We start from the raw sequence: 13,975 nt of genomic DNA, 5'->3' as shown, positions 1-13,975 counted from the left end.
TACAGACGGGGGCGGGGGTGGCGTTCCCTCAGGAGCGGGAGTTGCGTCCCCTCTAGAGCAGAAATATCCCCAGAGGTTAAGAGAAGAAGGGTGAGGAAAGTAACATGGGAGACGAAGTGGGACTCAAACATGTAAGTGATATTTCCCAGGGTGTTTGCTTGCAGTCTGTCCAGCATGCAGTAGAGTTTCTTGCTGTTGTATCTTCCTGCTGCTTGAGTTCTCCTGCTTTAGTTCAACTGATGTGTTTAACTGCTTCATCTTAGCACTCCATCAGCGCAGCACTCACGCAATGCAGCACCCCCATCAGAGACTGTGCCCCCCATTATGGAGGGTTTCTTTTATATGTAAGCGCTCCCTATGGTAAAGGAATAAGCCATCGCAGCATTGGAACATTTACATGTTTGCTATCATAATATTGGGATACATGCAGCGTCATGCCAAATAGACTTCCTATAATTTGGGGTCTAGGAATTCGGTAAGAAGCTGTTTTTGTTGGTGGTGGATACACTCTTCACAATTGATTGTTGTTGATGGACACTTTACTCACAGCAGAATCTTCACAATATTTTTTGGACTTTATTTGTTATGTTGGGATTTCTCACACTTATGTGAGCATAAATTAGTTACTCATTTATTCATAAACAGCACAACATATTGGTATGAGTAGGGTTTTTCTTTACCTGGCATATTTTGATAAATTTATTTGCAAGGATTGGGACGCTTACTAAGTGGACCAAGCTTCCACAACTCGGTCTGAATACAGGACAGGTGTGCATAGTGTATGTGGAACTGCTGGACCAAACTTATCCTTCCAAGGAGAACGTTTTTTTTTTTTTTTGCTACTTTGGACGACCTCATGAAGAACCATACGGGTGTCAAGAGTATTTTTCTACCACAGGCCAAGAAGGGAAAAGGAACCGTAGTAAACTCGGTCCTTCCTTCTCTGCATACAAGAAGCTTTGGGTTCCCGGCTCCTTTGACAAGGATTCTAAGCTTTTCAAGGCCCCTGCGGGTAATGCCAAGAGAACCTGGCCCCACAAAGCCCACAGACAAGTCCTCCTCACCATGAAGGCTTGCCCCCACCTGTCTCCAGGGTGGGGGAGTTGTTTTCGCTGGTTCTTGGGTCCGTGGACCTCCCTCATTTCCAACAAGTGGGTCCATGAACTGATTGTATCTGGCTACAAAATAAAATTACATTTTTGTCCACCAGAGAAATTCTGTCCAATTTTCTCTTCCCCCATCCCACTTGGGTAGTGCAGGATGTTCTCCTCCAGGGGAGGATTGCCCCAGTTCTAGAACTGGAGCATTTCTGGATGTTCTACTCCAGTCTGTTTATGGTCTCAAAGAAGGACAGAGTTAGCCCGATCCTGGATCTTAAGGCCCTGAACTGCTTTGTATGGGTGCAGATGGAATTAATCTGTTCCTTGGTGGCCTCCCTTTATCAGGAGGGGGATTTTCTGGCTTCCATGGACATCAAGGATGCATACCTGAACATCTCTATTTGTGCTGTGCATCAGCACTTCCTGCGCTTTTCAGTCGGGGATGCACATTACCAATTTGTGGCACTCCCCTTCAGCCTGGCCTCGACTCCTGGATGTTACCAAGGTGTTGGCCCAAGTCCTTGCGCTGCTGAGACAACGGGGGATTGCCATAATTGATTACCTGAATGACATGCTTCTACTAATGTAAGACTCATTCCGTGCTGATTGACAACATGGAGATTACAATGCGCACCCAACAGGACTTCAGATGGATCCTGAATCTCAAGAAGACTGCTTTGACTCTGAGCAGGAGGATGTGGTATCTGGGTCTGATACTCAACTCAGCGCCTGCCAAGGTATTGCTGTGGAAACTGCAGTCCAGCTGCTCTTGTCCCGGAGACGGTCTTCCCTGAGGTCTTGCATGCAGTCCTTTGGGTCTTATGGTGTCCACCTTCGAGACAGTCCCATGTGCACAATTCCATACGAGGGTTCTGCAGATGGAAATTGTCTACGGAAGCAGGGTTTGTTCCATTTTGTCCAAACAGATCAATGAGGGCCTCTCCTCTTGTGGCTTTGGTCTCCCAAACGTGTTTGTAAAATCTGCCTATGCTGGGGAACCCTGGACATGGACCTTCTGGCATCTCGCCGCAACAGGAAGGTACCAAGGATCGTGGTGAGAGAGGGACCCTGGTGGATGCAACGGATGCATTAGTGGTGCTGTGAGATCAGTATCACCTCATTTACATGATTCCTCCCGTCAAGCTTGGTCCTTGCCTGGTGCAGAGGATAGAGGCTGAAGGAATTCCAGTCATTCTGATGGCTCCAGACTGGCCTTGTCAGCATGGTACATTGATGTGGTGCGGCTGGCCACGAACGCTCCCAGGCAACTGCAACTTCAAATATACCTCCTGTCTTGAGGGCCGATCTACTGCCCTGCTTTTACCATCACTGCCTTTTGACGGCTTGGCTATTGAATACCAGGTTCTGAGAGATGGGGGTTCGGGTTCGGTGATCCTTACAATGTTAAAAGCACATAAGTCTACCATATTGCTTGGTGTGAGTGCCTTTGTGCCGACGTTCCTTTTAAGTGGCTCGGGCTTTGGCCCAATAGGACATTAAACAACTGCTTGCCTCGAGTACCATTAAGGGCCTGGTTTCTGCCCTGGTGATCTTTCAATGGCCCTTGCTCACTTTCATTCGTACATTCATCCAAGGGGTTTGCCACGTGGCGCCCCCTGTACATTCCCTGTTGCCACTGTGGGACCTGAACTTGGTTCTTTCAGTTGCCAAAATTTAAAAGTCAATTGAAAAGTAGAAAATGTGGTGTTAATTGATTATTTAGCCCCCTAGGGTTTTTTTTGCTGCTGCTAAAAAGTGAACGTGACACTTATATGTAGATTAGTAGTGAATAGATAGGCGCTGTACTTAAGTAAAATATAGATTCACCCTCATTTATAATCATTTTATTATTGTTTGAATATTGTGCTGTTTTAAATGTGTTTTTTTACGTTCACTGTAACTAAGCAACTTATTTAATGTAGTAATGCATTAATAAGTTCAGCCTGTATTGATAACTTGTCAGTTTTCTATACTATGAAGCCGATGCTATTATTCACTGTGGCAGCATGTTGAGCCTGATACTATTCAGTTCTGGTAGCTATTATTCTGGAGTCATCCATTCAAGACATTAATAGTTAATGGTAGTCCCTATAAATTTAGCCTGAACATGGCTGGCGTGACTTCCTGTAGACGCCACCAGGCGAACCGTACGTCGAAGAACAAATGTGATTCCGTCATATCCGGGCTCTGGTGACGTCACATCCGGCCAGGACAGATGCTTGGAATGCACATCGGCCATCTTAATTGATTACACAGGTGATACATGCTGGTGCCGGCTTGTTAGGCACTGTATCATGTGAGTGTATTGAGTTTGTTTTAATTCTTGCTGTTGCCTCATAAAATAATACACGGTTTTTCATTGTTGTGATTCCTCCGAGTGGTATGGCATAACCACTTGCCTACCAGGCATTTATACCCCCTTCGTGCCCATGCCAATTTTCAGCTTTCAGCGCTTTCGCACTTTGACAATTGCGTGGTCATGCAACACTGCACCCATATAAAATTTTTATAATTTATTTCACACAAATAGAGATTTCTTTTGGTGGTATGTACTTGCCGCTGGGTGTTTTATTTTTTGTGCTATAAAAAAAAAGAGCAAAAATTTTGAAAAAAAATGTTTTTCTTTGTTTCTATTATAAAATTTAGCAAATAGGTAATTTTTCTCCTTCACTGATGTGCTTTGATGAGGCTGCACTGATGGGCACTTACTGGCGGCACTGCTGGGCAGCACTGGTGGGTGGCACTGCTGGGCACAGGTGGGTGGCACTACTAGGCACTGATGGGCACAGGTGGGTGGCACTGCTGGGTACTGATCATCAGGGCACTGATCATCTGTGCGTTGACTATCGGTGCTGATCCTTCCTCTGACAATTGCCGGTTATTGGCAGTACTTTCCTCACGCTGTGACAGTGTGAGGAAAGTGCAGCCAATAACCGGCAACGGCATTTACCAGTGATCTGCTGTGTCATTGGACATGGCTGATCACATGGTAAAAGGCTGCTGTGATTGGCCTTTTACCACATCACATGATCAGCTGTGTCCGTAGGACACAACGATCACGGAGATCGCTGGGTGTGCACCTCCGGGGGCGCGTGGGAGAGCGCGTTCTGGAAGGATGTCATTTGACGCCCTCCTAGAACTGGCCGGTTGTGGTGAAGCCATCATTCGGCTATCTGCGGTCGGCAAGTGGTTAAACAGCAAGGAGTATATATCTTAATCCCTCTAAATATCGTTTGGTGAATTTATTGGCAATCTCATATCAGTCCTACTGGCTATTCAACTATGAAGTGTGGGTGATGGTGATCAAACGTGGAGGAACCCCTAGAGAATATCCTGGTTAATAAAAACACAATGTGATATATGATCACCGTTATGTGGTCATATAGGTCTGGTGAGTGAGCCATTCGTTTGCTTATGCACCGAGGTGTAGACACATGGATCTTTATGTCACCATTATTGAGTTCTAAGAAGTACTGTTACACTACTAGTTTATTCAGCACTTGGTGGAAGCACAAGGACTTTCTATGGAAATAGGAATATATAGTTATTGATTTTTTGGTTTCTGAATTGCTTGATAATTATTGATTGGTGTTCATTCACAGACAACCAATATTCAGTTATCCTATTGGGTTTATAGGGTGAATCTATATTTTACTTAAGTACAGCACCTATCAATTCACTACTAGCCTCCAGATTACTCCCTTTGAGAGTATTCAGGATATTAACCCAACTTATGTTATCTCAGAAAGTTGCGTGTTTGGTTGCCATCGCTTCTGCACGGCAGGTGTCAGAGCTGGTGGCTATATCCTGGTAAGTGTTCCTATTTGGTCTTACACAGGGATAAGGTGGTTTTCCATCCATGTCCCTCCCTCCTTCTGAAGGTGGTGTTAACTTCCACCTGAATTGTTCTACCTTCTCTGTGCCCTCAACATTTTCATCCTAAGGAGGGTGCGCTGCACTCCATTGACATGGTTCGGGCAGTTCATGTGCACTTGTCTGGAGGTGAAGAGCTTAAGGGGGGATATGATCAACATGTATAAATACATCAGTGGTTCATATAGTAAACTCGGTGTAGAGCTATTCACCCTGAGGTCATCACAGAGGACAAGGGGTCACTCTTTACGTCTGGAGGAAAATAAATTTAATTTCCAAACACGGGAGGATTTCTTCCCAGTGAGAGCTGTGAAAATGTGGAATAGACTCCCTCAAGAGTTGGTTCTGGCCAGCTCAGTGGATTGCTTTAAAAAAAGGCCTGGATTGTTTCTTAGATACACAGAATATAACTGGTTGCTAACATTTATAGGTAAAGTTGATCCAGGGAATACCTGATTGCCTCTCGGGGATCAGGATGGGATTTTTTCCCCTGCAGGAGCAAATTGAATCATGCTTTCCTGGGTTTTTTTGCTTTCCTCTGGATCATCTGTGGGTATAGGATTTTAACTTTTTTTTTTTCCAGCCAGACTAACTATGTAAGATATCTGTGTCTCAGGTTTGCAAGGTGGCTTCCTGGTTGTCTATACACTTTTACCAAATTTTGCAAAGTTGATGTGTTGCCATCTTAGGATACTTGTTTTGGCTGCAAGGTTTTTCAAGCCACTGTTTTAAGGTTCCTTTGTTTGGGTGGTTGGCATGGTTGCCCGTTTGCTTATTTTTATTTTCCCACCCCTCATGGAGGCACTGTTTTGAGATGCCCCTATGGTCAAGAATAGAAGAGCTGTGTCCATCAACGAATATAAAAGAAAACGGGATTTATATGTTACATGCCGTAAAGTCCCTTTCTCTGAGTTAATTGACGAACACAGCACCCACCAGTCTATTTGAGTTTTTTTATCTTCTTATATTGCTTTGGGACTAACTAGCTTGCTTATAGCAGAGAGGGGGTTTATATCAGCTAGGACTACCCATAGGCAGTGCTGTATTTTTATGCCTTGTGTCCTACTCCTGTAGATGGTACTATAAAACACTATGGTCAAGAATAGAAGAGCTGTGTTCGTCAATGAACTAAGAGAAAATGATTTTACAGCAAGTAACAAAAAATCTTGGTTTTGCACGATACGTATATTCATTCAACACCGCTGTGTGCGGTCACAGGATGAGAAGGGAAACTCTTGCAGTGGCATCTACAGGCTGCTTCACAAGTGACATACAGTGGGGCAAAAAAGTATTTAGTCAGCCACCAATTGTGCAAGTTCTCCCACTTAAAAAGATGAGAGAGGCCTATAATTGGCAACATAGGTAGACCTCAACTATAAGAGACAAAATGAGAAAAAAAAATCCAGACTATCACATTGGCTGATTTGGAAAGAATTTATTTGCAAATTATGGTGGAAAATAAGTATTTGGTCAATATCAAAAGTTCATCTCAATACTTTGTTATATATCCTTTGTTGGCAACGACAGAGGTCAAACGTTTCCTGTAAGTCTTCACAAGGTTGGCACACACTGTTGCTGATATGTTGGCCCATTCCTCCATGCAGATCTCCTCTAGAGCAGTGATGTTTTGGGGCTGTCGCTGGGCAACACGGACTTTCAACTCCCTCCAAAGGTTTTCTATGGGGTTGAGATCTGGAGACTGGCTAGGCCACTGCAGGACCTTGAAATGCTTCTTACGAAGCCACTCCTTCATTGCCCGGGCGGTATGTTTGGGATCATTGTCATGTTGGAAGACCCAGCCACGTTTCATCTTCAATGCCCTTGCTGATGGAAGGAGGTTTGCACTCAAAATCTCACGATACATGGCCCCTTTCATTCTGTCCTGTACATGGAACAGTCGTCCTGGTCCCTTTGTGGAGAAACAGCCCCAAAGCATGATGTTCCCACCCCCATGCTTCACAGTAGGTATGGTGTTCTTTGGATGCAACTCAGCATTCTCTCTCCTCCAAACACGACGAGTTGTGTTTCTACCAAACAGTTCTATTTTGGTTTCATCTGACCATATGACACTCTCCCAATCCTCTTCTGGATCATCCAAATGCTCTCTAGCAAACTTCAGACGGGCCCAGACATGTACTGGCTTAAGCAGGGGGACATGTCTGGTACTGCGGGATCTGAGTCCCTGTCGGCGTAGTGTGTTACTGATGGTATCCTTTGTTACGTTGGTCCCAGCTCTCTGCAGGTCATTCACTAGGTCCCCCCCGTGTGGTCCTGGGATTTTTGCTCACCGTTCTTGTGATCATTTTGACCCCACGGGGTGAGATCTTGCGTGGAGCCCCAGATCGAGGGAGATTATCAGTGGTCTTGTATGTCTTCCATTTTCTAATTGCTCCCACAGTTGATTTGTTCACACCAAGCTGCTTGCCTATTGCAGATTCAGTCTTCCCAGCCTGGTGCAGGTCTACAATTTTGTTTCTGGTGTCCTTCGACAGCTCTTTGGTCTTCACCATAGTGGAGTTTGGAGTGCGACTGTTTGAGGTTGTGGACAGGTGTCTTTTATACTGATAACAAGTTCAAACAGGTGCCATTGATACAGGTAATGAGTGCAGGACAAAGGAGCCTCTTAAAGAAGAAGGTACAGGTCTGTGAGAGCCAGAAATCTTGCTTGTTTGTAGGTGACCAAATACTTATTTTCCACCATAATTTGCAAATAAATTCTTTCCAAATCAGCCAATGTGATTGGATATTTTTTCTCATTTTGTCTCTCATAGTTGAGATCTACCTATGATTCCAATTACAGGCCTCTCTCATCTTTTTAAGTGGGAGAACTTGCACAATTGGTGGCTGACTAAATACTTTTTTACCCCACTGTACTTACTCTGCCCCGTGATCTTTTGGAAAGGTGCGGAGCAAGTAAATTGTGTCACGTGACTGCAGGATTGAGTAGTAGGAAAAAAGTAATTCATCTATATATTACAATGTCATCTATAGACAATTATTTTTATTGTCTTAATGACACTTTAAAGTTAGCTTTATAGAGGGACAGCTATTAACACATCACTTTTGTCCTTTGTAATGGAGCTGCCCTCTTTATTAAGGTATAGTTTACATAATTCCTACACTGCTTTATGCAATAACATCCATATTTGAGAGCTTGTTCTTATTAGTCTCCAGACTTCAATTGGTGCTCATATCTGCATAGTCCACAGCAATGAAATGTAGACTCTCTAAGATTAAACCCCATTAGGTGGCAAAATACATCATAGGGAGGGCTCATGTGGAATTTCTCTTGCTGCTTGTGTAATAAAGCTATTCATATGGAAGTGGAAGCAATGTATGGCTCTACATTTGTTAGCAGTCAAAGGTGAATCATACTTCTTTCAATGCAGTCAAAAAAGATTCCATTTCCACACATTATTCAACAATTTCTGTGGATATTGTGTGGTAATTTTCTTGTGTATGAGATCTTAGGAAACTATATAGATGTTCACGTTTAAGAGGTTGGAATGATGAAGAAGAGTGGAAGAGGGCTGTAATTTGAAGAAAGCCCTTGAGAAACAGTAACTATGCTGTATAATAATTTAAAAATTAGTTGTAAAACATTTATATGTGTACAATTTATGAAATGCTTTTAAAACATTATTAAAAATATCACTTCTCCAAAGAGAAAAGAAATCCATTGCTGAAATTATTTGGCTGTGCACCATTAACTGTCTGACTTCAGCTGCTGACAAGTTCCTTATAAAGTACAGATTTGCTAAGGTCCTTAGTTTCTCTCGCTATGAAAGTAAACCTACTTGGTTATGTTGAGTCACAAAAATCACAAATCGGAGCCTGGCAATTCTAATGATAAGATAAATGGCACAAGTTAGAGATTAGTCTTTCATTCTTCCGCCTGTGGCATTTGAAGAGGGGTCTGGAGTGGGAGGTGGCGTCTAATTTATGATTTTGTACTACAAGCAAACTGTTGGTTGGGGAAACATTAGTTAGGCATATTAAAGCATGTTTGAGATGTATTTGATGGAGTTTCATTATTGTTTCCCAGCTGTTAATTGCCTCATCAGGATGCAAAGCAGTTCATCAGAGAAATGCCTTCAAAACAGGAACATTAATAACAAGTTATGTTTTATCACTGTTTTTGTGTATTTTATGGATAATCTAGAGGAGATTGCAGTTCTACAAACTTCTTCAAAAGTCACATGCATGACTAGTTAAATGAGTAATTATTACACAGCCTGACTGTTTGGGTTATCAAACTATTCTGAATGTAGAGCTAAAATACTGTATATAGTTCAGTCGTTATTGAAGCATTGTGTGTTCACATGGCTGTGGGATTTAAAGAGTGGTCTGCTTTTTGATATGTAAGGCTAAATCTATAGTCCCTATCCCTAAATGTAAGGACTGACCCAAACCACCAAATTTCCCTCACTTGATTCTCACTTCACTGTTAATTTCTGGTGCAGTGCTTTCAGAGTGTGGGTACTATGTGGTGCCTTTTAAAGCATGTATATTAATCTTCAGGTCAATGTCTCTGTATCCAAGCAATCCCTGGATCTTGTACTTCTAGTTAATTACAGTACCTGCTCCACTGCTCAAACAAGATTTATGTTCCACCTATCTTGAAACTAAGTTCTGCCCCCATCATGCAAGGTGTTGAACTTACTGGTTTACTTTAAAGAGAATGTAGCAGAAACAGACAGGCTTCCTGACATGGTTTCATAATGGTTATTCGGTGAGACAGCACTGGGAACTTCAGTAGAGAGATCTTTAAAATTTAGCCCTCAGGAAATATAAGAATCTAGTTGATTACTTCCAGATAAATTCTTGCCTAATATTTTAAAAATATATCTCCATAGCATTCCTTATTTAAAATTATGATCTACGGACTATAAATGCTTTCTTGAAGCACATCCTAAGTGTGCATAAGACAGACCTGCTTACCTGTGAGCAGAGGAACTTGGTTAATACCTTGAAATACCTTAATGAGCAGTGCGGGATACCCTAAAATCCTGATGTTCATATCCTAACTTCAGATCAACAAGCTGAGCTGTGGTGTGTTGTCTCACACACTTTTCTCTTAGTCCCTTATGGCTGACTAAAAGGTGTTGAGGCAATGCATACTCGGCCTTACCTTGCACAGAGATTTTCCAGCTTACAGGAAAACAATATAAGCATTGCAGATTGAGAAAGGTCTTCCTTTAGCAGGTTAACCTTGCAGTTAACCCTTTACAAACACAAACAATAGCCACAATGTGTTTTAGGGAAATATCTGTTGTAGCAATTCTGACCTTTAAGAAATGTTTGTAACACTCTCTGCCACAAAAAGGAATGTAACAGGCTTTTAAAATTTGGTGGCCCCCAAAAAGGCTAGGATCCTTTAATTTCTTATTTAGAACATGCGGTGATTTAGTATTACAGTTTAAAATATTGTTTTAATGAAAATAAAAACTGGTGAAAAAATATTTACAAAAATATATTACAAAACGGACAACTACCAACAGTAAAATAAATAGCATTAAAAGTGAAACGCTTATTAGCAAAGTTCACCTGGTATTTCATGCACAGTAAATAGTTTGCATATTTATTCTTTGTTTTGATGCAGGCAAGAGCTGCAGATGCTAACAGCAGCAACTTTTTGTTGACCCTCTAGAGCACTGGTGTCAAATTGGCGGCCCTCCAGCTGTTGTGAAACTACAAGTCCCATGAGCCATTGCAAGATTGACAGTTACAAGCATGACTCCCAAAGGTAAAGGCATGATGGGATTTGTAGTTTTGCAACAGCTGGAGGGCCGCCAGTTTGACACCCCTGCCCTAGAGGATGTTGCTGAGCCAACGCCCACCTAATCAAAAAAGCTGAAGGGTATGATTTTTATTATATTTCAGTGGACTCTCCCTTAATGCCAAGTATTCTAACTATATATATATTTCAAGATGACAGGGTTTTACAATCTGTCAACCAATACATTATTGAATAGAATTAAATTACAATTTGATACACCAAAGCAAATATAAACTGGGTGCATATAAAGGTTAGAAGTTTTTTAATGTGTTCCATTTTGCCTGTTGGACACCCTGGGGTGCCTTGAGGTTTCTTCAGGGGTGCCTTGGTAAAATGCCTAAAAATTGCCCAAAAAGTGTATACAAGCCAGTGGGTGGATCAAGCTTGCCTTTTAGTTACACATAGAATGCATAAAGGTAAAAAACCTTGAGCCTTTACAATCACTTTAAGGGTAGAGAAAAAGTTTGTTTTTTCTACAGAGGAATCTCTTACTTCCTGATAGTGTTGTCAAGATGCTAATAACTTATTAAGCTGTAAATGCTGCAAAGCTCACACGGTTCAGACATTTAATGGTCATGTCTTATGCTATTAGTGTAGTTCATGTCACAGTCATATTAATTTTGCCTCAGACTGTTATGCTTTTGATTTAAACAGACAGGAGCAACCTTTTATAAGAAGAGTGGCCTGGGTCCGTTGCCTCAAGCACTGTTTAATGGTGCACCCTTTAACACTGAAGAAATGGATGTGGAGGAGATGGAGACAACTATTCTGCAGAGAATCATAGATGCCACAGGCTTCTTCCAGAGGGCAGTGTTCATGGTAAGCCTATCATTCAGAAAGCATATGAGACAGATATGCCATTCTAATATTTATTTAAAGCTATGTTTACACAATGTGCTGGCTGTCATTTTCTTCAGACATAGTTCACAGAAATGATTCCTCTACGTTATGTTTATTTTGTGTTTGATATAGAGGGCTATAGTTAAGAAAACAAATCCATGTGTTGTAAAATAAAAATGGATCAAGAAAAGCTGACAGTAATCAATTGTTCAGCAAAGACAAAGTAAAGTAAGTATATTACTGCAAATATAGTAATTGGGACCAGTTTCAGTTTTTGAATTTCAGTTTTTTGCCTGTGCCATTACCAGACTTTGAGACCATCTCCGCTTTTATCGAGGTGGTACACACTACATAAAACTTAGAGATCAGCCTGTTGCTTCTACCAGTGCTTTTCCCTGTCTGTTCCTTTAGAATCCCCAAGACTGCTAAGACCTTTATGATGCATGCACTGTTGGCAGTCATCCTTTAAGGGGACTATAAGAACTGTGACAACTCCTCCCAAACATCTAGTGACCTTGTATACATTTGAGGAGAACTTTGTTCAAAAGTCAAACTGGCATGCAAAAAAAGCATCTCCTTGCATTCCCTTTGAAGGACAGTGTCACTTTACAGCAGTCCTGCACACCCTCATCAGGGATTTCACCGAGGGCAAGAGGGATGAAGCCTAAGTTTCAGTGTGGGAGGGCTTGCCCCTGTTCACCAAAAATAAATATTTTTGTTACTCCCAAGCCTAATTTTTCAAAGCCAAGTTCAAGCCTGGTTCCCAGCGAGCTCCTGATGAAATCATCTTTGCCGAAACTGGTAGGGCAGAGACTGAACACACGTCACTACACTACACCGCTGTGGCCATCTTGGATTCTGGAACATGAGTTGTTTAAATGATATGAAGTGCCTGGTTGTCATGTTTTCTTTTTAAGTGCTTTACCACATTAAATTTGTGTTTTTAAGTGAGATTTCACTATGGAGAGTGTGTCGTTTTCTTTTTCATGATACTATGTCCAACTGAGTATATATCTCACAGCGATCTGATGCAACAGTACCATCATTTGACATGTGGTTTTGAGGAAAGCTGGATATCTTGGATTGATACACAAGTGCTGGTTGACCACTCTTAATTGGGGGTCACATGATTCTGGTATGACTTTTTCTGTTGTACACTGAGGTGCTGTGTTTATCATTAAGAAATTTGGTGGCATTTGGTATCTACATCTGTCATTTCTTTTATAATTGAAGAACCACTGAATTCACAGTTTTTGGCTTCACATTTGAATTCCTTTGTTTTATTTTTCAATTTGTGGTGACACTTAAGAATTTGGTATATTTGCTTTGCACTATTTTATTGTACATATAATTTAATTTATCCTAGCGCTGCACTATTGTTTTGTGATATTTATTATGCTATTTATTATGGTATTGTACTAGTCGCTATGTTTTTTAACATCCAACAGAGCCCTAGCATGGTTTTTTTTTTTTTCATTTTTATTTATAGTTCCCAGTCTTCCTGTAAACCCAGAAGGACATCTTTTAGCCATTGTGGAGATTTTAGCAACCAGCACCTCAAATGCTTGAGTGAAGCAGGTGGTTTCCAAGGGATTAAAACTAGAAGTCTCTGTCCTGTTCCCTTTGCTGTTCATGTCTTCCAACCTGTTGTCACACAGATAGTAGTTCCCCATGCAGCACTTGCTACTCTATTGAAGCAAAGTGTCATTGTCCCAGTCTATGCAGCAGAACAGTTCCAGTGGTCCTAATCAATTCCCAAACCAAAATGAGTTGTGGTTCCCATCTTGGTTCAGAAGTCCCTAAAATATTGGGCCTGGAAATTCCACCGGGTCTGTCAAAGCCTCTTCCCATCATGGAGACTTTCTTGCTTCTGTGGACATTAAAGATGTGTACCTGCATATCCTCATTTTTCCCAGTGCGTTAGTGACTCCTTTGCTTTGATGTAGGTTCCCTTCATTTCTAGTTTGTGGCTCTGTCATTCTGTCAGTCTTCTGCACTTTCTGTGTTTACCAAGATGCATACAACATAGCTCGAACTGTCCAAACCTTGCAATGGTTTGAATAGATCTTGAGCCATTGCAAGGTCCAGAAGTCAGCACTGGGACTGACTCCTTGCTTGGAAATGTGTATTTCCCCAGGAGAAACTTCAAACTCTCCACTCCCAGACTTCAGTACAAGAGTTGCCTAAATCTTTTCTTCAGCATAAGAGTTCTGGAGCTGATTGTAGCCTCTTTCAAGGCAGTCCCATTTGCCCACTTTTACTACAAACCCCACAACATTCTGTTGTCAACATTCAACATCCTGGAACTTGGGTGGTCTAGTTATCCTTGCTATGCAGGACACCCTGACTGGAGGGTCATCTGGTTAGAATTTAAGACGGGTGC

The 13,975-nt window shown here is 41.8% G+C and overlaps 1 protein-coding gene across 1 annotated transcript in view; it reads left to right on the top strand.

The window, feature by feature from the left end:
* The window catches only part of UGGT2 (UDP-glucose glycoprotein glucosyltransferase 2), a gene marked incomplete at its 5' end in the record, with an annotated part of 518,844 nt that overhangs the window by 201,465 nt on the left and 303,404 nt on the right, over positions 1-13,975 (top strand). The window contains one exon of the mRNA XM_089680491.1: positions 11,407-11,571. Within this exon, the coding sequence (XP_089536617.1) occupies positions 11,407-11,571 (165 nt within the window). The remainder of the gene's footprint in view (positions 1-11,406; positions 11,572-13,975) is intronic.

Source organism: Staurois parvus, unplaced genomic scaffold (genome assembly GCF_062004578.1).
Source record: "Staurois parvus isolate SC_StPar_1 unplaced genomic scaffold, SC_StPar_1.0 ptg000243l, whole genome shotgun sequence".
NCBI lineage: Eukaryota > Metazoa > Chordata > Amphibia > Anura > Ranidae > Staurois > Staurois parvus.
The sequence above is the reverse complement of the archived record's forward strand: the minus strand, read 5'-3'. Positions and strand labels throughout refer to the sequence as shown.